The sequence below is a fragment of the Mesoplodon densirostris genome, chromosome 9 (genome assembly GCF_025265405.1).
Source record: "Mesoplodon densirostris isolate mMesDen1 chromosome 9, mMesDen1 primary haplotype, whole genome shotgun sequence".
Classification (NCBI taxonomy): Eukaryota; Metazoa; Chordata; class Mammalia; order Artiodactyla; family Ziphiidae; genus Mesoplodon; species Mesoplodon densirostris.
The window spans coordinates 69,732,648-69,758,720 of record NC_082669.1 but is presented as its reverse complement, the minus strand read 5'-3'; the positions used below and the strand labels follow the sequence as shown (position 1 = coordinate 69,758,720).

The following is a 26,073-nucleotide window of genomic DNA, read 5'->3' as shown; positions in this document are numbered from 1 at the left end:
TAAATCCTAGATGCCTTAACAATAATCTCAGAATGTAGATTGTCACTTATCAAGAGAAAACTACATTAACTTGCAATATACACAATAATAAAACTTGAAGGAAAAAATTTACATCTGTTGCCTGATGAATTTATATTTTCTTCCTGCCTTGGGAAAAGTCATATGGCCAAAAATAATACTGAAAGGCTATAATGAAGTGTTGCTTAGATGTTTAAAGTTCTAAATGCTGCCATCAGTAAGATAACAACAATAAAGTTACTTAAAATATTATAATTCTCCAAGTCTATTTCTTTTCCCAGAATAGATTTCTACTTTTTTTTCCCATTCTCCCTTCCAATAAAAAACACAGACTCCAAAAACTCAAAACCATAAGTTTTATTGAAATTTAGCTGGTAGAGAAGAAAACGGTCTCTCTGAAACACAATTCACCAAAATCAGTATGAATTTCTAGCAAAAAGTATAAGCTGTTTTCATAGGGTCATTTTCATACTTCACTTCTGTAAGCTGTTCTTTTAAAAACGTTCATAAAAACACTTGTATTTCTTGCCAGTATTCTTCCTATGTCATATACATTCTTTTTTGTTATAAAATCATTCTATATATGTATTTGTACCTGGATTTTTTTCACTCAGACTGTGTTTTATTATTTATAATTCAAGGAACAATCGCAATAATTATTGAGCATTTTCTATGGGGTGGTAAATTGACGTACACTTAATTCTTTTAACAAATTTGTCGAAATAGATATTATTACCTCCTTTACATTCAGGACAAGGACACTGACCATCAAACAGCTGTGAGTAGCAAAATCAGGACTCCAATCCGGGTGTGCCTCTCTCCAAATCCTTCCTCTCAATCTCTGCACTATACTGCCTTTCAAATGTTTTATGATATGTAAATGATATCCTCTAAGTCACCACAATTACATTTTATCAGAGAAACCACTCTCTTTTTCATCTGCAATATTCAAGCTCTTTGTGGATAAGAAATTATCAGCAGCATACACATAAAAAACCATGATTCCAAAGATTCAAGATCCAAACTTACTTGTAACTTTCCACTTGTCGGCAGGATGAAACAGTAATGAAGGAATCTGTACGGGAACTGTAAGCAAGAGGGCCAGGTAAAAGAGAACCTGGTAGAAATCTCCCAAAAGCATAGCTTTCCTGCTCAAACACCATCAGCATTCCATCCATAGACTGGATACAAATTAAATCGCGACCTAAAGAAGAATTAGAGGAAATTAGGTAACTTATTCTTTTTATGAATGTAATGATTTTATCACTATTCACCACAAATATGTCAGTTAACTTTTCCCCCAAGGGACAAAATGGGCAGTTTAAATTTTAAATCGCAAACTGATGAAGCTATCAGATTACTGTATATCACTATCTACACATTTCCCAATTTTTTCATTATTCGTAAGATTTCTATAGTTTTAAATACATTTATTTTCATTTATTTGAGCTAAAATCTGTAGCTCAAGAGAATACCTGAGAACAATCATGACTCTGAAAGATATCATTTTTTCCAAAATCAGAAATATAAACGGTTCTGCACGACGCCTTCTCTTCTTCATAGTATGTCAGCCCCATACTTTCAAATGACTTAGACATCAGTCAAACACAACAGACCAAATCCATCAACATGTATTAAGCATCAGTTTTATACAAATCACAGTGTTGAGCACTGTTGGGAGAGAAAATGACTAATGCCGAATAACACTAGTCACTGATTGCCCTAAACTATCGATTGATTTTGAAGTGTCTTCTACTATTTGTCTGTAACATTAACTACAAAATTCACAGTTCTTAAAATATACTGAGATGATGATAATGATGATGATTTCTACGGTACAGTATAGTATCCCTAATCTGAGAAAGATCTAGTGGTTAAAACTTTTCATGTTCTGCTAGTGTGATTAGTGTATCCTATAATCTATTATATAGGGAAGAACTATGTCAAAGAAAAACTAAGCTACTCATTAAGAGAATAAACAAAAGGTCGATCTTCTAATTAATTTGTCATCTCTAACCCATACTTACCATATACAGTAAGTCCTGTAGTAACTATTCTATTTTACCTTGGATATCAGTGCCAATACAGTTAACCCTAAATTTTGAAATTTAAAGAATACTTTGCTCAAAAAGAAATTAAATTGCATAGAAATGGATGGTAGTCTTATTATTGTATCTGAGTATGGATATAAGGGCAATTTTCAAAAATGAAAATATGTTGCCAAAGGAGTTTTTTTAAAAAGAAAACAAACTGAGACCTTTGGGGTGCTTATTACTGCAACATATTCTACCCCATCTTAATTGATTCAATAAATTTAACAACTTTAAATAGTCTCAGAGATGTTTCAGGTTGAATATTGTCTTAGCATATATTCACAAAATACACATCTGAACCACTCTGGGATCGCTAGAGAGAAAGGGATTGTTCATGTTAATGCTGTTTTGAAGGGTATCCCCTCAAAGCTCAAATTCTTTTATAAGGCATAGTAGGTTTTTCAGTCATTGTTTTAAGCTTTTCAAATCTATTCTTTATCTACTATGCTTATTAAAGTTTTCATAAAACAAGATATGAGTTTGTATGGATGCTGTATGTATATGCATGCTGTACAAGTGTATTCACAGAGATATATTCAGACAAAGAGTACCATATCTATCCAGAATTTAACTATATAGCAATCCTCCTGTCTGTACTAAGCAAAAATGAAAAAGTATAAATATGCCTCTAAATAGTCGAAATAGATGCTGCAAAGTCTTTGTAATGAAAATCATGGAAACTTTTTACAGGTAGGATTCCCAGGTCTCACTCAGGGCATCGATTCTTATTTTAATTATGGTTCGAACAGTTGCAGTTCTCATAAACAAGTTACTGATATTCCAGGAGCTTCAGCCTCCTCGTTTATAAAATGAGTATATTTGCCTAAGAGCTCCAAAGTTACAGATAAGATTTAATAGCCTCTAACACTGTGTAGCACACATAAAACACAATAAATTATAGCATCATTATAATGGTTATCATTACCTGCTTCCCCAGCCCAGAGAAAAGAAAATAGCAAATTAGAAAAGGTATGAAAACACTGATAGCTGTGAGCAGTGACAGCTATGCCCCAACAAAAAAGAAGACAACAGGAAATCTATAAAATATATATCAAATAATTCAAAAAAGAATAACAGTCAGGGCTCAGCTTAGAAGCAATTACTAGCCCTATATATCTCAAAAAGAGAAATGTCATATTATAATGTACTAGTAGCTATTAAATGGATTTAATACAGTTTAGCATAGTTTAGTCATTTGCAAAAACAAACTTGTGGCTGAAATGCTAACGGCTCCCCCTAAGAGCCATTCTTTCTTTTGGTACTTGAATTATCACTAGACTCATGGCCACCAGTTAGAATAAAGCCTATATCTCCAGGCCTCTGTGACAGATACATCATATGAGTACTTTCTCGCCAATGAGATGGGAGCAGGGTGATATGTGCAACACCCAGACTTACCCTTAAAAGGACAGTATGCACTCCCTTCCCCTCTTCCCAGCATGATGGTAGGGCTGGAACAGCTATCATGGCCTCAAAGATAGAAGCCACATATTGAGAACAACAGAGCTGCCTACCGTAAGTCCTGGACCACTTTATCTCCAGGTGGTTAAACCTGACAGAAATAAACATCTTCCTTAATTAAGTTTGGTCTTTTTTTTTTTTTTTTTCGGTATGCGGGCCTCTCACTGTTGTGGCCTCTCCCGTTGCAGAGCACAGGCTCCGGACGCACAGGCTCAGCGGCCATGGCTCACGGGCCCAGCCGCTCCGCGGCATGTGGGATCTTCCCGGACCGGGGCACGAACCCGTGTCCCCTGCATCGGCAGGCAGACTCTCAACCACTGCGCCACCAGGGAAGCCCTAAGTTTGGTCTTTATTAAAGCAATGAAACTTATATCTTAAATAACACAGAACTTATCTGAGCATAAAGATCCATCCAGCTTTACTGACTCTTAAAATTTAATTTCACTTGATTGGACCCTGATACCAAAAAACAATCAGATATAGAAGACATTGGGACAACTTGGGAAATTGGAAGGTGACTGAATGTTAGATAACATTAGGAATTATTGTTAATTTTCTTAAGTGTAATTATGGTATTGTGATTACATATGAGAATGTTCTTATCAGGAAATGTGTTCTGCAGTAGTTATGAGTGAAGTGGCCTAAGATCTGCAACTTACTTTCAAATGGTTCATCAAAAAAACAAAGTGTGTGTATACATGTATATACATTTACAACTGTTGACTCTAAATGGTGGGAAAATGGACATTCATGTTACTTGTTCTGATATTTAAATTTTTTCACAATAAAAATGTAAACAAATAAAATAAAGTGTTCAAATATATTCCTTTAGTATACAAATGCACTTTTTTAACCATCAAGGAGGGAACTGAGCACTAGCAAACTGAGCAGGACTTAGGAGGAGAGCAATAAATCTAATCTTAATAAGTTAAGAATCAGAGACAGAAGAAATCCAATCAATGAAACACATGCAATGACCTTGACCTATGGGGGAGGATATTACTGTAACCAAAATATACTCTCTGTATTATTAAAGAATGTGAGGTCAACGCATGTATACTTCCAAGCAGAAGTACAATAAAATTTGAGTTCATTTCAATATGTTGAATGTCTCTGAACCACAAATCTTCCAGTCTCCCAAAGACCCTAAAGAAGTCGTCCTCAAAGTGTGGCTCCCAGACCACCAGCATCAGCATTGTCTAGGAAATTCTTAGAAATGCAAATCCTAGGGTCCCACTCTATACCTATGGAATCAGAAACTATGATGATAGGGCCCAAGTCTAGGCTTTAAGAAGCCCTAGAGGCTATTTGATGCACGCTAAAGTTTGAGAACTACTGCTTTCACATGGTATGACAAAGAGCTAGAGCTTGAAGAAAACTTGAACCCCAGAGAACACTTGGCTCCTTAGCATGATATATGAAGTCTTATTTCCTGAAACTCTAGCAATATAGGGGAGATACTTAATATACTGTAATGTCTACATGGGCTGCCTCTAGAGTCAGATAATGAGTTTCAGTCCAGTTCAACCAATTATTAGCTGTGAATTTGGGCTCAAGTTTCCTTATCTGCAAGATGGTGTACCAAACTTAGTTAGCTGTTGTGAGAATTAAATTAAATAATGTACGGAAACTAGATCCAGCAGGTGTTAAATACTGCATCGCATTATTATTTTATAATTATTTTCTAAGTCTCATACTAAATGTTGTATGAATATTTAACTACTTGCTGTTTCCCACACACATCGTAATGGTGCATACTTCCTTGCTTTTGCTTATGTTATTTCCTTTCCAAAAAAATTCTTACACTTTTCTACCCCTGGCATAGTGAACATTTGCTGGATGCCTCCTGGTCATCCATTGCCCTCTCCTCCCATCTTTAGCCATGAGGCTTGAATGAGACTGACTTCATTCTAAGCTTGAGAGTAGGTAAGCCCTGACTTATATAAAGTAATTAGTATCCCACTAGTCACAGTGATTAGTTAAGGGATGGTTATAATTTACAGCCAATGAAAGAAACTAAATCCCTAAACTGAGCTGAAACTAAAGAAAAACTTACTCTTCCCCCTGGGGAGTAATATGTGAGGATGATAAGGTCTGTAATCACAGAAGCCATTAGGCTTTTACAAGGGTGTAGTTAAGAGAGGGCCATGGGGCTTCCCTGGTGGCTCAGTGGTTGAGAGTCCGCCTGCCGATGCAGGGGACGCGGGTTCGTGCCCTGGTCCGGGAGGATCCCACGTGCCGCGGGGCGGCTGGGCCCGTGAGCCATGGCCGCTGAGCCTGCGTGTCCGGAGCCTGTGCTCCATGGTGGGAGAGGCCACAGCAGTGAGAGGCCCACATACCACAAAAAAAAAAAAAAAAGAGAGAGGGCCATAGAAGACACTGTTTAAGCCAGTGCATCAAGCCTCACTTGGAGCCAAACCTATCCATGGACTTTACAGGCAATAAATTCTCATAAATATTGAAGCTGAGTTGGCTCTCTGTCCCTGAATCAAATGGATCAACCCATTTGTCCTCTGAGAGACATCACAGACTGAAGCTCATGTCTTCCCAGAAATCTTCACTTTCCCTTCAATTACCCTCCAACTGTGATCCCACAGAGCCCCATCCTTACCTTCATCTTACAACTAATCACTGATTGAAATTATCTGTTTTTGTGTCTCTCATTAACCCTAGCTTAAACTCAACAGCAAGAAGGTATATCTTACTCATCTTTGTAAATCCAACAATTAGAAAATGCCTGGCACATAGGAGATACATTAATAAATGTCTGTTGAGCTGAAGTAAGCTAGGCAAAATACTTTATTCATCTGCAGCTCAGATTGGCTGAGATTTTATTATATGCATTTCACATACTGCATTTTAAGTACATGAAAAATGCTTTATTTATTACAATCCTAGCCACTGACGATTAGAAAAATGTAGGGATCAATCCAAAACATTACTCAAAAATAAATAAATAAATCCTTCAAATCACTGTATTGGAAGCCACTTCGGAATACATACCAAAGGCTCCCCTTACTGATGAGAACAGAAAGAACAGTCCAGAGAAGCCATGAAAGTTTTGTAGTTTTAATAGAACAGAGCCAACAGGAAGCCTCCATAAAAGCGATGGGATTTCAGGAGCTATTTAAATGACCTAGCCATGAACCATACTCAAAGAGTCTTTACCACATGCTCAGTATTATATTAGGAGCTGTAAGAAATATAGAACAACAGCAAATAACTACTATTGCCATTTACTGAGCACCTGTTATATTCCCGCCTTTGTGCTAAACACTTATCCAGCATATAGCTATAATCTTTAATACCAATGGTCCCATTTTACACATGAGAAGACTGAAACCCACAAGAGCTTAAATAATTTGTCTAATGTCAAAGAATTAAAAAATGACAGCTAGTACTCAAGTCAGAATCTGACTCCATTTTACTGCACTGGATCCATTTTTTAAAATAATGTAAGTTAACATATAAAATCTAAATGATGTGAAACTGACTAAGCACTATAGAAAATCAAAGAGCCTCATTACAGTGAACTTCCTGGGAAAGGTTTCATGGTAGAGGTAGGATGTATCCTACCTTCTCAGTTGAGAAGGATACCTAGACTGAGAAGGATAAGTAGAATGAAAAGAGATCAAAGGTAAAAGCAGAGGAAATTTCTGCAGGAGAAAAAGAACATATTAGAAAAAGATACAGAGGCAATTAGACTTGATCCAATGCAATGGATCAAGTTCTACCAACAGGGTATGAAATGTAAAAGCAACAGATTGAAAAGATGACAATAGCTAAGTGATGTTTCCTCAAAAATTATGCCTAAATAATACAGGGAAAAAATTATCTTTTAAAGTTAAAATAACTAGAAAGGGTGGAGATTTCATCAGAATTTAAAATCTGGATGTTTATCTCATTAATCATAACCATGATGACAGAAAAATAAGCATTGTGATTTGAAATACTATTTGAAAGATCTAGGAACAAACTGACAAAGGACCTACCAAAATCATTTTGAAAGAACTTTGGAAATCAGTATTTTTCATTTTCAAAGGCAATGAAAAAATTTTGTGCCTGTGGGGATGGGTGGGTGGAGGCAGGAAAGTTCCATTATGGCAGCCTCATGAGATGAATATTTATTAAGAAATGTGTCTCATTTCCTGGTGTTAAAATATCATACAGGGGCTTCCCTGGTGGCGTAGTGGTTGAGAGACCTCCTGCCGATGTAGGGGACACGGGTTCGTGCCCCGGTCCGGGAAGATCCCACATGCCGCGGAGAGGCTGGGCCCGTGAGCCATGGCCGCTGAGCGTCTGGAGCCTGTGCTCCGCAACAGGAAGGGCCACAACAGTGAGAGGCCCGTGTACCGAAAAAAAAAAAAAAAAATATCATACAGACAAAGCTTTAACATGATGCATAAATTGGTAATCAATTACATGTTGAACTGACTGCTAGATTAACACTTTTCTTTACTAAATTATAGTCTGTTCACTAAAATGGTCTGTAGCAGTGTGTGTGTGTGTGTGTGTGTGTGTATGTGTGTGTGTGTCCCTGTGCTCAGTTCTTTCCACCATGCATAACCCAGAGCATTTTCCATCATTCATTATTATAGCAACAAGGGCCCCATGGAGGGTAGTTCTGAATACCATTTCCTCCATTTCTCTGCTGTCTTTTTCTTCCTCTGGAATCTATGTAGCAGAGTAAGTGGAGAAGAAGACTACCATTACTCAGCATGCTACATGTTTTCTGAAACTCTCTATGCTCGTATTTCTTTTACACATTGAGTAAAAATACAAGTGAAGAAATGCAAACGTGACCTGTGGCCAAGCATACATTGCAGTTCAGCATACAGCTGTCAAAAATACTTGGTCTTTCTCCAAGTCTGAAAAACACATGAAAAACAGCTGTACAGGTAGTCAAAAAGGCAGACAGGAAACATCAAGAGACTTATACATAAGATCAGAAGAGTCCAAAAGTCTGTGGAACTTCCGCTCGTTTTATGCATGCACTTCATGCACAGAAAAAGATTTTGTTGTTGTTGTTACAGAAAAACTGAAACACTAACTTATTAATCTTTATTGCAAACTTAACTCAGAAATGATACAACATGTTTGCTATGAGCAAGACACAAAAATGTTCAGAGTAGGATTTCAACAGATATTGACTTAAAAACAATGGTAGATGGATTTCTAGAGCTTGCAGGATAGTAAATTTGCCATTAAGTATCATTTTGTGCCTTTTCACTCGTATCATTATAGAAATAAAACTATCACCATTGTTTTGCGATACATGCTACTATTTGGCTATGCTTAAAAATTAATAATCGGGGGCTTCCCTGGTGGCGCGGTGGTTGTGAGTCTGCCTGCCGATGCAGGGGACACGGGTTTGTGCCCTGGTTTGGGAGGATCCTGCATGCCGCGGAGCGGCTGGGCCCGTGAGCCATAGCCGCTAAGCCTGCGCTTCCGGAGCCTGTGCTCTGCAACGGGAGAGGCCACAACAGTGAGAGGTCCGCGTACCGCAAAAAAAAAATAATAATAATAATAATTAGTAATTAATTGAATAAAAGAATAGCTAACTTCTTTCTTATTACTCTCTCCCTCATATTCTTTTTTATTTGAGCAATTGAAAAGTAATTAGTGTCTAATAATAATGCAATATTCAAGTAGATTCGAAGTTTAAAACCTTAGTTATAAATAAATAAATAAATAAATAAAATTTATTTAAAGCCCTAAGAAAATAGGAAATCAACAAATAAGATACATGTGTTGAGCTAAATGGCTAATATTTTTAAATATGTAACAGAAAAATTACACAAATTCTCAACTATTATTCAAGTGTTATGCCAATAAATAATTCATGAGACTAATTAAGACTGAGGAAAATAAAAATTGGGTCTACATACTAACTCTTCCTATGAACTTGACTTTTGACATTTTAATGTTCTTATTTTAATAGGAATTTTAATAGCCTCACAAAGACCACTAGTGTGTGTTCCACTAAGCTATTTATCACTATTTTCCCCCCTAAACTGTGAACAAGGTTAATAACATATTATAAAGAAATTACAACCATTCATTAAATTAGCATTACATGTGATAGATTCAATACGAATGCAATGTTAGAGTTTAAAAGAAGGCCCTAAACATTATATTATCACTTGCATCCACAAAATATTGGGTGAATTACTTTGTCAGATGTAATGATCATGAAAGATATGATAACATTCTCCAGAATTCACATTCATTCAACAAATTCCACAAACATTTGCTGTACCTAGTATATGCTAGGAGAGACGGTCGCTACCCTCAGAAAGTTCAGTGAATATGGGAGTTATAACAATGTAAGAACAGAGGCGTACAAAGGCTATGGAAGCATGATTAATAGTATCTGGAAGAATGAAGAAAAGCTTCAGAACAGAAATAACACTTGGGTTTTGCAGACTAAGAAAGAGTTTGCCAAACGTTCAGAGAAGCAAAAGCAGAAAGCACACCATTCAGAGACTTGGCTTATAGGATTATAAGAAAGCTGTGTTTGAAGAGGAATAAGATCAGTAAACTCTGAGGGAGGGCGTTGAGTGGAGGGAGATCCTGCTGATGAAGATGGCAGGCATGCTCATGAGAACTGATGGCAAAGCCACAACTTAAGTCCACATTTGCTGCAACCTTATTTTAGCCCTGAAAGCTCTATCAAATTTCCTCATCTGTACAGCAGTTGTATGAGGAGAAGATTGTAATGATGCTACTGTAAGGATAAAATACAATAAAATTGCATACTGGCTGGTACCTAATAAGCATTCAATAAGTGGTAAGTGGGCCTCCCTGGTGGCGCAGTGGTTAAGAGTCCGCCTGCCGATGCAGGGGATACGGGTTCGTGCCCCGGTCTGGGAGGATCCCATATGCCGCGGAGCGGCTGGGCCCGTGAGCCATGGCCGCAGGGCCTGCGCATCCGGAGCCTGTGCTCCGCAACGGGAGAGGCCACAACAGTGAGAGGCCCGCATACCCCAAAAAGAAGAAAAAAAAAAAAAAAAAAAAGTGGTAAGTGTTTGATATTACTGGATTACCAGTTTCCTTACAGACCAAATTATGTGAAAAACTTAAAATTGAGAGGAAAAAAATCCTTCAGACCAAAAAGGATAAAATTTAATGTGGGAAGGAGCACACACCAAATCAGAAATTCACCCTTTTTGCCAAAGCAAAGGATTTTTAAGACTTCAAGAACTACGGAAAATCTCTCAAAACCTAGGTCTGTGTGAACTTCTGTCTACTCAAGATGATTTTCTGTCTATTTTAAGTATACTTTCCTCAAAACAGCAATTTCTCTAACATGATAACTATTGAAGAAATCTCTAAAGAAGTACATTATGGGTGTGCCAGAAAGCTCTATTTGCGAATGAGCTGTCTCTGCCTCTGTACCCTCCCCCAACACACACATGCCCGTTTTCTTCCCCTACCCAACCCTGCCTCTCTTTTATTTACATTTTTTTGCAGGATGACCCTGAGTGACATACGAAAGACAGGATAGATGATATCATACAGCAGAGCCCATTATTTATTACCATTCCTTTCTTCTCTCTCATCCAAAAGGAAAATTCTTAAAGGGTGAGTATAAGGTTGGAGGTATATTTTTTTAAATAACTGGTTTCAAAGTGAGGTAAACTTCTCAAGGTAATAACCAGCCATGATAAGAAATCCAGAAAACTCTCCCCAAAAAATAATTTAAAAAAGAAAAAAAATTTAAATACCTCTTCATTTTGTACAAACATTCTTCATTTGCAATATTATCAGTCCAATAAAGCAATAACACCGAAAGCTAAATATCTGCTTTTTATATATTGTTAACTCTCAATCCTAAAATCGTCATTGTATCAAAAGAAGGAATAAGAAAAAACTATAGTCTACACTGAATTCACTATAACCAATTAAATTAGGTTGTGAAAAAAATAACTAAAGCCAGGAAATTCTCAGCTGAGGTTCAACTTCATCTAAACTCATACATTTTAAAAGGCAAATCAAAATGAATTTGGGATAATGACAACAATGACTTTAAGTTTCCTGAACTGTCAGTTCTTATCACAAAGTTTGATGTGCCGCTTAACCACTGTTTGGTCTGGTAAATGTCCTTGGATTCTCCTAAAAGAAGCAGTTAAAATACCATATCTTGAATAAAAGTCATGAAAACAAATATAACAAAGTAATCATCTTAATATACAGATGGAATCACATTATCAACCCACTCAAAAACTTCAAAGGTATGCCAGTGTCTCCAGAAATAAGTAGAAATTAATAAACAGGATATCCAAAGAACTCTTCAGTGTATCCGCTAAATGAAATTTGACTACTCCTTCTCATCCAGTCCCAACCACCAAATACTTCAGGTAACATAAGTTTGCCCTAAATGCCCTTATGCATTTGTTACTCTAGTTCAATTCACCTCAGATATCATTCCCCCATCTTAACCTCATAAAATCCTTCTACATATCCTCCATCCCCAGCACCCAACCATTTTGAAGCTTTCTCCAATCCCCTTTAGGCATAAATAACGCACTCTTCCTCTATTCTTTCTTAGTACATTCTGCATCACTGCCTATTAGTACTGACAATATTTTTCCTGGTGATACAGCTAAATTTGGCATATTTCTCTCCCCTCCTCAACTCCCATAAATGAAGCATAAAATCCTTGAAGGTAAGTCGATTTTGTTTTCACAGTCTGGCTCACAGCATTGAGTATAGTCCCTTATATGTCAGTGCTCCAAAAATATCTATTCAAGTCAACTGAGCTCACATGGGAGTAGAAAACCATGTCAAACCGTAGTACTAGGTATCAGGATGCCAATGATCATCAAGTGGGCCAAAAAATTTGATAACATTACCATAGTCACATGAAAACCCCTTGAGATTTGGCATTATGCTTTATTCACCACACCTTCCCACCCCAAATAGTCCCTAGTATATAGTAGAGATCAATAAATAATCATTCAATGAATGAATGAATAGCAGCAAAGTAAAAGTGGTATGGAAAAGGCCCTAAAACAATTAGTTTTAATGTGACACTTAAGAAGCTGAAATTCTAAATTATTTCAGGGCTTAGTACTATATCAAAAGACAAAGTATTCATTATATGTGCAACATTAGATACACTAGGAAATACTCTGCTCTTAAGAAAGATAAAGCCTAATAGAAAGACACAAGAAATAAAGGTGGGGTAGGAAAGGATGGCAAAAGGAAAATATATAAATGAGAAGGGAAATCACTTAACCATAAAGAATAAATTGTCGCAGCCCAAAGAGGATACCAAAGAAACAGAATGATCTTTAAATCCATCAGTATTTCATAAAACTCTAACTGCAAAAACATACACAGATTAAGCCTTAAAGCTTTAGTAATTATTAGAGCCCTGGGTACAAAGTCTTTCTCTGGGTAATATGAACCAAGGGATTATTACCAGCAGGAAAAGCACCCCCCAAAAGGGTACTGAATAGGATACCCTCTGACTATTCCTTGTTCTTAGAGCAGGATGGTATATTATAAAAGAATAAATTGAGCAAAGATGGGAAAAGTATCAAATGTAGCATAAAGTATTAATATGTAGTGGAAAGAGCAATGATTTTGAATCAAAAAGACAACCTGGTAATGTTTTAATCCTGCTCTGACACATTCTAGATATGTGACTTGGCTATTTTGTTTAATTTTGTTCACTCTGTTTCTTCACGTGCAAAATAAACCCTATCACAATCTCTGTACCCCACTGGGTTGCTGTAAAGATACGGAACATATGCAAACTATCCAGTTCAGGACCTGGAACATGGTAGGAATGCATGCCAATCTTAATTCCAAATACAGCACACTTAAAAAAATAATCAAACCAACTTTCCCTAGTACCTACACTTATATCTTGAATATCAGATACAGTAGTTTAGTCATTAAGTCTCACTCCTTAGGTGTAAAAATGTAAACATCTCAGGGAAAAGTTAGGAAAAAAGGTGACCAGGAAGTTGGAAATGGTTCAGTTCAGAAGTTCCAATCTTTATTTGCTAAAGTACTTGGCTCTTGAATTTCACTGATCTATAAAATTTCAGAAACTACTGGGGAACATCATACGTTGTCAACCTTGTAAACTGCCCAATAAGGATATTAAAAAAAAAAAAAAAAAAAAAAAACATAAAGACTATCATCACCAACATTTTCTACAAAGACAACGTAAAACAAATAAGTAGGAAATAGAAAATGTTAGTCCTCAATATAGCCCTTTAACTGAACAAATTTTAGCTTTATGAAAAATTTACTTCATTAGCTAATTTTTTTTCATTACCTTAAGACCATTTAAAACTTTAACAGGGCATAGCATTTGCAAACCACTAGTTTATCCTAGCATGAACCACTTTTAAAGAACCCCCGTACCAGCACTTAAATACCACTAGTATAAAAAAACCTCAGAAAACAAGCACAAAAAGTTTTCCCGTTAGAAGAAGAAAGGAAAAACTGGTTCCAAAACCTATTCAGGCCTAGGTTAGGTGAGGAAACAAGCATTTTCCATAATATGCTGGCTCTTTACAAACTCACCACTGTCAGACTTCTGGAATCAAAAAGTGAGGCAAAGGCTCCCCCTGCTGACAAGTAGACAAAGAATCTAATCCTATCAAAAGGCAACTGACTTTTCAAAAATCTTTCCAATACTGACTGGATATCGCATGGGCTTTTACTATTCTCTATCAAAGACTAGTTTTACTTTATATCCTAAAACACGGGAATATAGCTCCATCTGATACAAATGTGAAAGACATTTATAACTAGGTAATACTCCATGTACATTTCAATAAATCTTTCTAAACCAGCTTTCAAATTTCTTGGTGTCTGCTCTATGCTCTAAAGCTTAACTGAGCTAGAATGTCATACAGAGAGGAAATTAAAGAAGGCTAAAGAAATGAGGTGGGTTTCAAGAGGTTAGGTAGAACAAAGGTAGCAATCTATGAATGCATTAACAGCCTTCTCTCACAGAAATCTCATGAGATTAAAGAAGCAAATTAAAGACTTCAAAATTAACAATAATAGCAGGTTACAAGCACTGGCCCATATATTATTAACACATCCAACTCTAGCAACTATTTTATAACTTGGGAAGATCAAGAACTATTGTTCTCATTTGACTATAGAGAGACCTAAGGCTCAGGAAAGTTTGGTGTTTGTTAAGGACACACAGCTGGTGAGTAGCAGAGGCAGAATTCAACCCTATACATCTTCTAATCTTCATTCTGCTTCTCCAACTGAAAACTATGCATAAAGTAGATACTCTAATGACATAATCTCTAAATTCCTTTCTGATTTCAAATTTAACATGGCCTAACATCACAAATGCACTTGGTATGCTTATAAATAACATCAGATTTAAATAGAAAATGTTAAATATTTCACTTTGGCAGACAAAACTTGATATAGCTGCTTGGTAAATTCTTTGCTATAATTTATTTATTCTTGTCTTATTTCCAAAAGGATTGTTTGCAAAGGTAAATAAAACTAAACAAATTATAAACTAAGTAGATGAGGAAAACAGTAGATAAAACCCTGATTCTCCCACTAAAATTACTGAATAAAATGTTTGTTAAAAGCAGCATTTTTGAGTACATCAATATGCTGGCCCCCCCCTTGAAAAAAGGTAAATAAAATTCAGAAGCCAAACACTAAGTGAACGTGAGAACCCACAAAGGTAAACAGAACCCCTGGGGCAATCTCTTAAATCATATACCCTCAGCATCAGTTTTCATAGTCTCAAAATGACATGTGGTAAAGGAGAAAAACCTTGGAGCCCACTCTAGGTGGGAAATCCAATTGATCCTGTACATTATCTTTCTCTCCCCTGGTATAAAGCTAAGACCACAAAGGGCTCTACCTTAAGTGTAAGGAGAACTTAGAACTAGCATCCCCCCACCCCCACCCAAGCGCAAGAGAAAGCAAAATAAAATGCATATCTCAAAACTTGGAACGAGATAAAGGAAAAATATCTCTCCTAAGAATTCACAAACCCCAAGCTGATCTTAATGTGGGTTTTCAGACCAAATTCACTCTATTGACTTGCCCAAGAAGCCTCAATCTGTGAAGTTAGTGAAAGTGATCCTGGGCTAGAAGTACCACCAAATCCCTGACAAAAGACAACTCAAATATTTTAAGGGACACACCAATCATTCCCATGGATAAAGTTCCAAGAGTATGACCTCACAGGCAAAAATCACAATATACAAGGAATTGGAGGCAATATGAGCAAGAGACAGCAAAAATAATAGCACAATCAGAAATGCAAAGACTTCATCTACTGAAGTTATCAACAGAGAATAAAAGTACTAAATTTTATGTTTAAGGAAATAAAAACAGGTATTAAAAATATGAATAAAACATTTTATCAATCACCAAGCAGATTTTTAAAAGGACCAAATAAACTTTGAGCAATAATAAATATAATAACTAGACTTAACAAAGTTAATAAAACTCCAAGAGTAGTTTCAATAAAAATTAGTCTCCGAATAGCAGTGATTTAGGAAACAGGAAAATACATCTAAGAAATAATCTAGAATGCATTAGTAAGAAACACAGAGACAGATAATACAAGTGTAGTTAAGAGACTTGAACAATAGCATAAGATGGTCTAACATGTAACTAATTGGATTTTCATTAAGAGATAATGGAGAGAATATGAAAGAGGCAATATTCAAAGAAATAATAGCTGAAGATTTTCCAGAATTGTTGAAAGGCACTAATCCTAAGACCAGGTTTACGCCAAATAAATTCCAAATAGGATAAGTAAAAATAAATCCTCCCTTAGATACCCAACAGAGAAAGTGCAGAACACCAAAGGCAAAGAGAATTTCTTAAAAGCAATAGAGAAAAGACAGATTAACTAGCAAAAGATTAACAGCTAGACTAAAAGTTGACTTCTTAACACCAGTGGAAGCCAGAATAGAGCAGAATATTATCTTTTGTGTAGCAAGAAAAATAACTATCAACATAACATTATATTCCCTGACTTCCTCCCATTCCCTCCAAAAAAAAATTTTTAATGTTATTACAAAGATGCCATTCACAATAGCAACCAAAGCAACTAAGTTCCTAACACACTGACTCTAACTCAACTTGCAGATCTTAACTTCCTTAGGAAGGCCAAATTAGGCAATATACACCTAAAATATACCCTCGTTATCATGGCATCTTTTCCTTCATAGCACTTGTGATTTTATACCTATTTCTATGATTATCTACTGACTGTGTATTTCCCTCTCCAAACTTAATGAGGCCATAGACCTCTATACTTATCACCATATTGTTTACTAACGTGCTTGGCACATAAGTGAAAGGAAAGAAGGAAGGAAAGACGCAGGGAAGATATAACAAACAAATAAACAACTAATATAGATAAAAAGTAAAATTTTTACTAAAAGACATAAAAGGACAGCTAAATAAATAGTAAGACATATTATATTCCTGGATGGGAAGAATTAATATATAAACATGTCAGTTATGCACTAAAATAATCTATAGATTTGATGCAATGCCAGACAAAATTCCAGCATGATTTTTTCATGGAACTCAATAAACTATTTTTCAAACCTGAAAGGAAAGTGAAAAAAAAGCAAGAATAACCTATAAATATTTAAAAACAAGACCAATAAACAAGACCACGTATCAAAACATACTATACAGGGCTTCCCTGGTGGCGCAGTGGTTGAGAGTCCGCCTGCCGATGCAGGGGACATGGGTTCGTGCCCAGGTCTGGGAGGATCCCACATGCCGCGGAGCGGCTGGGCCCGTGAGCCATGGCCACTGAGCCTGCGCATCCGGAGCCTGTGCTCCGCAACGGGAGAGGCCACAACAGTGAGAGGCCCGCGTACCGCAAAAAAATAAAAAAATAAACATACTATACATTAAATTTTTTAAATACAGTATTGGCATTCTTTACAGATACACTATTACAGACAAATAAATCAAGGGAAAGGAATAGTCTAAGAACAAATTACAGATTATATGGGAATTTAGCATATAAGAAAATTAGCATTTCAAATTATAGAAAGAATATTCATAAATGGTGCTTGGACAACAGGGTATACACTTGGGAAAAAAATTAAATTAGAGCCCTACTATATATGATACCTAAAAATAAATTCCAGAAAAGTTAGAAAACATATGAAAATATTTTAGAATCGTAGTATAGCAAAGGTCTTCATTAGAATGATACAAAGATCAGAAGCCACAACAAAAAAGATCAAAACGTTTAACGTCATAAAAAATTAAAGTATTTGTCCCATTAAGTAAATGAACAAGGTTAAAATAATCATTCACAGGACACAACCTGGGGCAAATTGCTTAATCTTGCCAAGCCTAAATTTTCTTGTGCCTGAAATGAAAATAATGACCTGATTTACAGGGTTGCTTTCAGAATTAAATGAGAAAGTTAAGGTTAAATCCTTAGTACAGTCTTAGGTGGTAGCACCTGGCAAGTGCCCAATAACTATTTTTTGCTACTATTTTAAATTATGAAAATTTAACATATCACTTTTGCCCATTAAGTGGAGATTTTGAAATTTTTAAAAAATGATAATACATGATGTAGGCACAGATATTACACATAGCTGAGAAAAGGGTATATTTGGCCCATCTCCCTGACATAAAACAGTTTATATGGTGTATCAAAAGTTTTTTGTCTCAGTATCTAGTCTTAGGATTTTTTTTTAATGTTTTTATTTTTATTGGACTATAGGGGATGGATAGAGAAATATCTCTGCAAGTTATGCCCCACTAGGGAAATGTCCATTCTAATTTTCCTGGGACAACTTTCAGAGCTTTTTCTTTTCCTTGGAGCTGCTGCTCTTGCTGGCAGTGGCCTCTTCAGGTCCACTGTTGAGTGGCTCCTCCTTGGAAGAGAATTTCCTCTTTTTCTTGGGGACACTTGTTTCCTGACTCTTCAGGGTCACTAACTGGTTCCTCTTTGGGCAAAGATTTCTTCCTCTTGGGAAGACTTCCACTGCCAGCTATCTCTTCAAGATCACTACTAACCAGCGCTTCCTTGGAAAAAGGTTTCTTTTCCTTGGGTTTGGAGAAGGAGACGGATGGGTCTTCTATTCCATTCTCCTGAGGAGTCTCCTAGGGCTTTTGCTTTTGCATCTTTTTGGGTCTTTCACATATCTCCTCAACACCCCTCTAGAGTACTATTGCTGTTTTCTGAAGATGCCAGGGAAATTGCAGCCAGTCATTTCTTTTCCTTCTTCAAGCGTTACTTCTCCAGTTTCTCCAGCTTCCTAGTAATCTCAGCAGCCGCTTCCTCTGAACCATTACCTCCTTCATGACATCCAGATTCTTTCGTGGAATCTATCCAGTCTCACAGAAGGACAGCTGCTCCTCAACTTGTTCTAGAAGCTTCTCCCAAAATACACTGGTGGGTACCTCAGAGAAGCAATCAATTCATGAGGCAATACTGCATTTGTTTGCCAGGTATCAGGAGATGCAGCCTTTGTTCTTAGCAGCTGCTCAAGCAATGAAGGTAGAGTGGAAAATGAGTCCATATTTTGGGATGTTAGCCCTTGTCTTCAGGGCTCGGAAAATGTGGTCCTTTTGCTGGGCCCAGGGAATCACTCAGACACCAGGACTGGCCATCACCCCCACAGCAGAGGCCTGTATAGGTCAAGGAGCCCTGGTCAACCATCACCATGATCCCCATAGTTTAGAATTTTAGAAAAACAAGAAAAGTCCTAGGATTTTAGTAGAAAAGTAACTGCTAGGGGCTAGGGATAGAGGAAATAGGGAGAGGTTGGTAAAACGGTACAAATTTTCAACTATGAAAAATGAATAAGGCCTGAGGATCTAATGTAAAACATGTAGTTGATAGCACTGTATTGTATAATTAAAAGTTGTTAAGAGAGTAGAACTTAGATGTTCTAACCAAAAAAAGAAAGATAAATATATGACTTGATGGATGTGTTTGAAATGGGGGGGGCTCTTTTTTTTTAATTTTTTTTTTTTTTTTTTTTTTTTTTTTTTTTTTGGCGGTACGCAGGCCTCTCACTGCTGTGGCCTCTCCCGTTGCGGAGCACAGGCTCCGGACCCGCAGGCTCAGCGGCCATGGCTCACGGGCCCAGCCGCTCCGCGGCACGTGGGATCCTCCCGGACGGGGGCACGAACCCGTGTCCCCTGCATCGGCAGGCAGACTCCCAACCACTGCGCCACCAGGGAAGCCCTTTTTTAATTTTTGAATTTAATTTTATTTTTTTATACAGCAGGTTCTTATTAGTTATCCATTTTATACATATTAGTGTATATATGTCAATCCCAACCTCCCAATTCATCACACCACCACCACCCCTATGCCACTTTCCCCCCCTGGTGTCAATACATTTGTTCTCTACATCTGTGTCTCTATTTCTGCCCTGTAAACCAGTTCATCTGTACCATTTTTCTAGGTTCCATATATATGCATTAATGTAGGATATTTGTTTTTCTCTTTCTGACTTACTTCACTCTGTATGACAGTCGCTAGATCCATCCATGTCTATACAAATGACCCATTTTCGTTCCTTTTTATGGCTGAGTAATATTCCATTGTATATATGTGCCACATCTTCTTTATCCATTCATCTGTTGATGGGCATTTAGGTTGCTTCCAAGACCTGGCTATTGTAATTAGTGCTGCAATGAACATTGGGGTGCACGTGTCTTTTTGAATTATGGTTTTCTCTGGGTATATGCCCAGTAGTGGGATTGCTGGGTCATATGGTAATTTTATTTTTAGTTTTGTAAGGAACCTCCATACTGTTCTCCATAGTGGCTGTATCAACTTACATTCCCAGCAACAGTACAAGAGGGTTCCCTTTTCTCCACACCCTCTCCAGCATTTGTTGTTTGTACATTTTCTGATGAAGCCCATTCTAACTGGTGTGAGGGGATACCTCATCGTAGTTTTGATTTGCATTTCTCTAATAATTAGTGATGTTGAGCAGCTTTTCATGTGCTTCTTGGCCACCTGTATGTCTTCGGAGAAATGTCTATTTAGATCTTCTGCCCATTTTTGGATTGGGTTGTGTGTTTCTTTAATATTGAGCTGCATAAGCTGTTTATATATGTTGGAGATTAATCCTTTGTCTGTTGATTTGTTTGCAAATATTTTCTCCCATTCTGAGGGTTGTCTTTTTGTCTTGTTTATGGTTTCCTTTGTTGTGCAAAAGTTTTGAAGTTTCATTAGGTCCCATTTGTTTATTTTTCTTTTTATTTCCATTACTCGAGGAGGTGGATCAAAAAAGATCTTGCTGGGATTTATGTCAGAGTGTTCTTCCTATGTTTTCCTCCAAGAGTTTTATAGTGTCTGGTCTTACATTTAGGTCTCGAATCCATTTTGAGTTTATTTTTGTGTATGGTGTTAGGGAGTGCTCTAATTTCATTCTTTTACATGTAACTGTCCAGTTTTCCCAGCACCACTTATTGAAGACACTGTCTTTTCTCCATTGTATATCCTTGCCTCCTTTGTCATAGATTAGTGGACCATAGGTGCGTGGGTTTATCTCTGGGCTTTCTATCCTGTTCCATTGATCTATATTTCTGTTTTTGTGCTAGTACCATATTGTCTGAGTACTGTAGCTTTGTAGTATAATCTGAAGTCAGGGAATCTGATTCCTCCAGCTCCGTTTTTTTCCCTCAAGACTGCTTTGGCTATTCGGGGTCTTTTGTGTCTCCATACAAATTTTAAGATATTTTGTTCTAGTTCTGTAAAAAATGCCATTGGTAATTTGATAGGGATTGCATTGAATCTGTAGATTGCTTTGGGTAGTATAGTCATTTTCACAATATTGATTCTTCCAATCCAAGAACATGGTATATCTCTCCATCTGTTTGTATCACCTTTAATTTCTTTCATCAGTGTCTTACAGTTTTCTGCAAACAGGTAGTTTTTCTCCCTAGGTAGGTTAATTCCCAGGTATTTTCTTCTTTTTGTTGCAATAGTAAATGGGAGTGTTTCCTTCATTTCTCTTTCAGATTTTTCATCATTAATGTATAGTAATGCAAGAGATTTCTGTGCATTAATTTTATATCCTGCAACTTTACCAAATTCATTGATTAGCTCTAGTAGTTTTCTGGTAGCATCTTTAGGATTCTCTATGTATAGTATCATGTCATCTGCAAATAGTGACAGTTTTACTTCTTCTTTTCCAGTTTGACTTCCTTTTATTTCTTTTCCTTCTCTGATTGCCATGATACGACTTCCAAAACTATGTTGAATAATAGTGGTGAGAGTGGACATCCTTGTCTTGTTCCTGATCTTAGAGGAAATGCTTTCAGTTTTTCACCACTGAGAATGATGTTTGCGTGGCTTTGTCAGATATGGCCTTTATTATGTTGAGGTAGGATCCCTCTATGCCCACTTTCTGGAGAGTTTTTATCATAAATGGTTGTTGAATTTTGTCAAAAGCTTTTTCTGCAACTATCGAGAAGATCATATGGTTTTTATTCTTCTGTCTGTTAATATGGTGTACCACATTGATTGATTTGCATATATTGAGAAGAATCCTTGCATCCCTGGGATAAATCCCACTTGATCATGGTGTATGATCCTTTTAATGTGTTGTTGGATTCTGTTTGCTAGTATTTTGTTGAGGATTATTGCATCTATATTCATCAGTGATATTGGTCTGTAATTTTCTTTTTTGTAGTATCTTTGTCTGGTTTTGGTATCAGGGTGATGGTAGCCTCATAGAATGAGTTTGGGAGTGTTCCTTCCTCTGCAATTTTTTGGAAGAGTTTGAGAAGGATGGGTGTTAGCTCTTCTCTAAATGTTTGATAGAATTCACCTGTGAAGCCATCTGGTCCTGGACTTTTGTTTGTTGGAAGATTTTTAATCACACTTTCAATTTCATTACTTGTGATTGGTCTGTTCATATTTTCTATTTCTTCCTGGTTCAGTCTTGGAAGGTTATACCTTTCGAAGAATTTGTCCATTTCTTCCAGGTTGTCCATTTTATTTGCATAGAGTTGCTTGTAGTAGTCTCTTAGGATGCTTTGTATTTCTGCAGTGTCTGTTGTAACTTCTTTTTCATTTCTAATTTTATTGATTTGAGTCCTCTCCCTCTTTTTCTTGATGAGTCTGGGTAATGGTTTATCAATTTTGTTTATCTTCTCAAAGAACCAGCTTTTAGTTTTATTGCTCTTTGCTATTGTTTTCTTTGTTTCTATTTCATTTATTTCTGCTCTGATCTTTATGATTTCTTTCCTTCTGCTAACTTTGGGTTTTGTTTGTTCTTCTTTCTCTAGTTCCTTTAAGTGTAAGGTTAGATTGCTTATTTGAGATTTTTCTTGTTTCTTGAGGTAGGTTTGTGTAGCTATAAACTTCCCTTTTATAACCGCTTTTGCTGCATCCCATAGGTTTTGGATCATTGTGTTTTCATTGTCATTTTTCCCTAGGTATTTTTTGATTTCCTCTTTGATTTCTTAAGTGATCTCTTGGTTATTTAGTAACGTATTGTTTAGCCTCCATATGTTTGTGTTTTGTACGTTTTTTTCCCTGTAATTCATTTCTAATCTCATAGCGTTGCGGTCAGAAAAGATGCTTGATATGATTTCAATTTTCTTAAATTTACTGAGGCTTGGTTTGTGACCCAAGATGTGATCTATCCTGGAGAATGTTCCGTGAGCACTTGAGAAGAAAGTGTAATCTGCTGTTTTTGGATGGAATGTCCTATAAATATCAATTAAATCTATCTGGTCTATTGTGTCATTTAAAGCTTCTGTTTCCTTATTTATTTTCATTTTGGGTGATCTGTGCATTGGTGTAAGTGAGGTGTTAAAGTCCCCCATTATTATTGTGTTACTGTCGATTTCCTCTTTTATAGCTGTTAGCAGTTGCCTTATGTATCGAGGTGCTCCTATGTTGGGTGCATATATATTTATAATTGTTATATCTTCTTCTTGGATTGATCCCTTGATCATTATATAATGTCCTTCCTTGTTTCTTGTTACATTCTTTATTTTAAAGTCTGTTTTATCTGATATGAGTATTGCTACTCCAGCTTTCTTTTGATTTCCATTTGCATGGAATATCTTTTTCCATCCCCTCACTTTCAGTCTGTATGTGTCCCTAGGTCTGAAGTGGGTCTCTTGTAGACAGCATATATATGGGTCTTGTTTTTGTATCCATTCAGTGAGCCTGTGTTTCTCAGTTGGAGCATTTAATCCATTCACATTTAAGGTAATTATCGATATGTATGTTCCTATGACCATTTTCTTAATTTTTATGGGTTTGTTTTTGTAGGTCCTTTTCTTCTCTTGTGTTTCCCACTTAGAGAAATTCCTTTAGCATTTGTTGTAGAGCTGGTTTGGTGGTGCTGAATTCTCTTAGCTTTTGTTTGTCTGTAAAGCTTTTGATTTCTCTGTGGAATCTGAATGAGATGCTTGCCAGGTAGAGTAATCTTGGTTGTAAGTTCTTCCCTTTCATCACTTTAAATATATCATTCCACTTGAAATGGGGAGAATCCTTAAACAATGTGTACCTATATCAAATCACCATGATATACACTTTAAATATCTTACAATTTTATATGTCAATTATACCTCAACAAAGCTAAATTAAAATAAGAAAATTTTAAAAATACAGTGGTCATAATTACCAGTATTTGAACCTCTGAGTGTCTGTTAGAATTTCTACTGTCTGTTTCTATGAGTTTAACTGTATTTTTAGATTCCTCATAAGTGAACGCAGCTTTTTGTCTTTCTCTCTGTCTAGCTTATTTCACTTAGCATAATGCCCTCAACATCCATCCATGATGTCACAAATAGCAGGATTTCCTTCCTTCTCATAGCTAAATAATATTCCATTATATGTATCTACCACTTCTTCTTTATCCATTCATCTATTGAGGGATGCTTAGGTTGTTCCATATCTTGGCTGTTGTGAATAATGCTGCAGTGAACATGGGAGTATAGATATCTCTTCAAACTCCTGTTTTCACTTCCTTTGGATATATAACCACAAGTGGGATTGCTGGATCATATGGTAGTTCTATTTTTAATTTTTTGAGGAAACTCCATACTGTTTTCCATAGTAGCTGCACCAATTTACATATGGGGGGTTTTGGGGGGGGGGGTTAGGCAGTGATTATTTATTTTAAAATTTGCAACTAATCTCGTGGATACATTTTTGTTATAATAATTACAATGATACAGTCAAAGGAAAGGTCCCCCTTTGGCCCCACCCACTTTTCTTTCCAAAGAATTTATCCAAAAATGTGATAGAAATAACAAATCTGAATGGTCATCATTTTCTCAGTAATAAAAATGTATGCTACCTACTCCTTGCTACTCAATTTTGATCATCAGGCAACTTTTCTGTGGGTACAAAATTTCTAGCATTTTTATTTCTCTTTTGATTTTTTGTGGTGCTAAAAAGTGTTCTCCTTTTTATTCTTTCCAGTCTTATTGATATAATATTTGAAAATTGTTAGGAGAGTAGATCCTAAGAGTTCTCATCACAAGGAAAAACATGTTTTTTTCTTTTTTCTTTTTTTTGTATCATATGATGGATGTTAACTAAACTTACTGTGGTAATCATTTTACAGTATATGTAAGTCAGATCATTTATGCTGTATACCTTAAACTTATACAGTGTTATATGCCACTTGTTTATTTTTTCTTTGTTGCCTTTGCTTTTGGTGCCAAATCCAAAACATCATTGCCATGATCAATGTCAAGAAGATTACCCTCCATGTTTTCTTCTAGGGGTTTTATGGTTTCAGGTCTTACATTTAAGTCTTTCATCCATTTGGAGTTGATTTTTGTGTATGGTATAAGATTGGGGTCCAGTTTCATTCTTCAATCCAGATTTTCCGGCACCATTATTGAAGAGACTATCCTTTCCTCATTCTGTATTCTTGGTTCCTTTGTCATAAATTAATTTCTGAGCTCTCTATTCTGTTCCATTGATTTACATACTGATTTTTATGTCAATACCATATTGTTTTGATTACTATACATTTCTACTACAGTTTGAATTCAGGAAGTATGATTTCTCCAGCTTTGATCTTTTTTTCTCAAGATTGCTTTGACTACCTGGGGTCTTCTCTGGTTCCATACAAGTTTTAGGATGACCACAGTATTTTTAAAAGCAAAATATTTTAAAAGCAAAATTTAGCAGTGGTAAATCATAGAATTCTCTATAATCATTTAGAATTATATGCAGTAGAATATTTGTTGATTTGGTAAATATTTGTGATATTGTTAAGCGAGAAAAAAAACCTTAAAAGAGTAAATACAGGGACTTCCCTGGTGGCACAGTGGTTAAGAATCTGCCTGCCAACACAGGGGACACATGTTCGATCCCTGGTCCAGTAAGATCCCACATGCTGCAGAGCAACTAAGCCCATGTGCCACAACTACTGAGCCTGAGCTCTAGAGCCTGCGAGCCACAACTACTGAGCGCACGTGCCACAACTACTGAAGTCTGCGTGCCTAGAGCCTGTGCTCCGCAACGAGAAGCCACCACAATGAGAAGCCCGCACAC

General features: G+C 36.5%; 1 protein-coding gene, 1 non-coding gene and 1 pseudogene across 9 annotated transcripts in view; all 3 read right to left on the bottom strand.

Annotated features, from left to right (window-relative positions):
• BBS9 (Bardet-Biedl syndrome 9) overlaps positions 1–26,073 on the bottom strand; it is a 483,985-nt gene that overhangs the window by 382,903 nt on the left and 75,009 nt on the right. For all 8 annotated transcript variants that reach the window (XM_060108887.1, XM_060108894.1, XM_060108892.1 and 5 more), the window contains one exon: positions 1,048–1,222. In XM_060108887.1, coding sequence (XP_059964870.1) covers positions 1,048–1,222 — 175 coding nt within the window. The remainder of the gene's footprint in view (positions 1–1,047; positions 1,223–26,073) is intronic.
• Positions 18,353–19,245, bottom strand: LOC132496417 (nucleolar protein 56-like; annotated as a pseudogene).
• LOC132496569 (small nucleolar RNA SNORD86) lies at positions 19,164–19,249 on the bottom strand. The gene has a single exon (XR_009533464.1). It is a non-coding gene; the product is annotated as a small nucleolar RNA SNORD86 (small nucleolar RNA).